Source organism: Antennarius striatus, chromosome 6, assembly GCF_040054535.1.
Source record: "Antennarius striatus isolate MH-2024 chromosome 6, ASM4005453v1, whole genome shotgun sequence".
NCBI lineage: Eukaryota > Metazoa > Chordata > Actinopteri > Lophiiformes > Antennariidae > Antennarius > Antennarius striatus.
Window position 1 is genome coordinate 12,129,482 of NC_090781.1, and position 2,752 is coordinate 12,132,233.

The following is a 2,752-nucleotide window of genomic DNA, read 5'->3' on the forward strand; positions in this document are numbered from 1 at the left end:
CCAAATTGACATTATTGTTGTATAAAACTGTGAATGATAATATTAAATGCAAAATATGTGATGCAACTTTTATTCAGTTGCTGCATTTTAAAGTAAAATGATCTGGTAACTGGTATACAACACTGTTCAATTTGGAGTCAGAAACCAAATGGAAACAGATGTTTATTGAGATTTCGTCAACGTTCAGTTGTCACACAAATATTATAGCACAAAGGTTACACAAAATGTTAGCAGTGGGCCAACATATGTGATCAGCAAGGAATGTGCATATCTATATATGTATAGATATGTGCTGTATGTATATATGTGTATATATACATATGTATATATATATAACTATATATATATGTGTATGTGTGTGTGTGTGTGTGTGTGTGTGTGTGTGTGTGTGTGTGTGTGTGTGTGTGTGTGTGTGTGTGTGTGTGTGTGTGTCTCTGTATATACATATTCTTGCATGTGCTTGATTGTGTGTGCAAAAGATATTCATAGAAGAGAGAGGAAGCAAGATTCTTGCCATTTATTTGCCAAGAAATACATAACTTTGGCTTTTGCTTCATTTTGTGAGTGGGTCTGTGCATCTGAGGAAGGATGGAACAGAAAGGGTGCATAGATTAAGGATATAGGTTGATAACACTAGTTAGAGGGATCTGTTAGAGAACATTTACTCGTGGAATAAAGTGGAACTGATTATGTTATAGATATTGACCAAGTTTGCCCCGATGCCTTCAAATTCAGCCTGAATATCGGTGTGGAGCTTAGCTGTATCTTCAGGCTTCATCTTCATTGCACTGACACTCATTTCATTCATAGTTTGCCTCAAATCCTCAACATGGGGTACAAGTAGCCCCTTGATGTTCTCCAACTGCTTTTGTGCAATATCAGTAAGAGAATCCAGAACCGGCTGTAAAGCATTCTTGGTTTCTTCCATCCTGTTCTGCAGTTTCTCCATTTCATTTGGATGATGTTTGATGTACTCTTTTAGGATAGCGTCAAAGTCATTTTGGTACGCTTCTGTATTTTTTGAAACAACCCCCATGAATTTCTCAAACTCATCATGTGGCAGTGGATTTTCCTCCATAGCTTTATGGATGAAGTCACTGATGCTATCAATCACCAAGGAAGCAGCCCCCTGAAAATTCTTGAATTGTTCCGTCCTCTCTTCCAAAGTCTTCGCTACATTGGCTCTGGAGGGAAAAAGGTGATGGAAGAACAAAATCATCTCATTTGTTATTCTATTTGTTCAAATTAAATTATCATATCAAACAGTGAATTTAATATTGGTCATGACTGAGGAAGGTTTGGTGATAGAGCAAGACAATGGGATTGAAATGTGGTGAAGGACACTTACTTGATAGCCCCATCCTCACTATCATCAATGGTTTCCACGACATTCTTTATACCGTCAGTCAGTGAAGTAAAAAGGTAATCCAAAGTACTCCACATCTGCTGCACATCGGTGTTTTCAGCAGATCTCACAGAGCGGGCCTGAGAGCCTGAGAAAAGGAGGAGCATTGGAGGAAATATGCTAAATATGCACAAAAAGTGGATGCTAAATGCAGCTTTGCAATTGTTTTTCTTTTAACTATACAATTTCATATGTTATATGAGGTAGATCAACTGAAAAAAGTAAAGTTGTATATGTGGGTAAATATTTCCTTCATGTCAGAAACAGTACTTACCAACAGCCAGCAGGAGGACGAGAGTCAGTGGTACGAATTTCATGATGATGGTCTGGAGGGTTGGATTTAATAAATATACATGCCACACTCACAGTCTTAATTGTATTTACATCACACAGACATGAACAATAAACAACACTGGAAAACCATTAAAGCAATGAAGATCTTATAAATATAAAGCCAATGAGGCCTAATGAGAAGGTTTTAAAACGTCTTAACCCATCATTAAAGCTTCACACTCATCCCTTTACTGATCCAAATGAGTTCACAAAGAATGCAGCCTACTATACAAACTTGCAAACTCAGTTAATGGGGACTGACAGCAAATCAGATGGTTAAAGCGGTCAACTGCACTCTCCCATATGATCTGGTACCAGGTTTTACAGTAAATCAGAAATAGTACTAGATTGGGATTCAAGGTTAGAAATCTCATGATCTCTTCAAATTACTATTATATTCCCCCAAAAAAGTTTAAAAAGCTAAAAGTTGAAGTATGACACTTAAAATTTAGCACCAATGGTTTCCTTTACTGAGATACTTTTGCCACAATTTCACAACTTGATCAAAGTTATCAGATTTAAAATTCAATCTTTGCTAAATTTGCTAAATTTGCTAAAAGCCTGTCCGAAAAAATATTATTTATTCACAACCCATTTATAACCAAAGTATTCTCATCTTACCTAGTGGAGTTTGTGACGAAACTGAAAAACTTTAGCAAGAGCAGAGACTTCTTATAGTGCTCAGATAAGGGGTGAGTCCATGTGGGAACGACAAGAGGGGGTGGGAGAGTGATGACTATGTGTCCTCGTGGAGGTGGACCTCAGCCCCCTGCCAGCTCCCTCAGCAGGGGACTGGGTTGAGAGTTCAGTGGTCACCTGGTGGGGAAAGATCATTCAGCACAGTCACAAATTCTGTATGCATTTTGAACACTAGGACGGTAACAGCATTAACAGAAACAACAGCATTAAACAACCTGGGTTTGCAGTAGTATATATAGATACATACATACAGTACATAGATACATAGAAACATAGATACATAGATACATAGATACATAGAAACATAGATATATA

The 2,752-nt window shown here is 37.5% G+C and overlaps 1 protein-coding gene across 1 annotated transcript; it reads right to left on the bottom strand.

The window, feature by feature from the left end:
* Positions 1-502: 502 nt before the first annotated feature.
* Positions 503-2,458, bottom strand: apoa1b (apolipoprotein A-Ib). Its single transcript, XM_068317791.1, has 4 exons — positions 2,360-2,458; positions 1,680-1,731; positions 1,349-1,493; positions 503-1,184 (listed from the first exon to the last, which is right to left on the bottom strand). Exons 2-4 carry the CDS (start codon positions 1,720-1,722, stop codon positions 662-664), a joined length of 711 nt encoding a protein of 236 aa, XP_068173892.1. The 5' UTR covers positions 1,723-1,731; positions 2,360-2,458; the 3' UTR covers positions 503-661.
* Between the last annotated feature and the right edge of the window lie 294 nt (positions 2,459-2,752).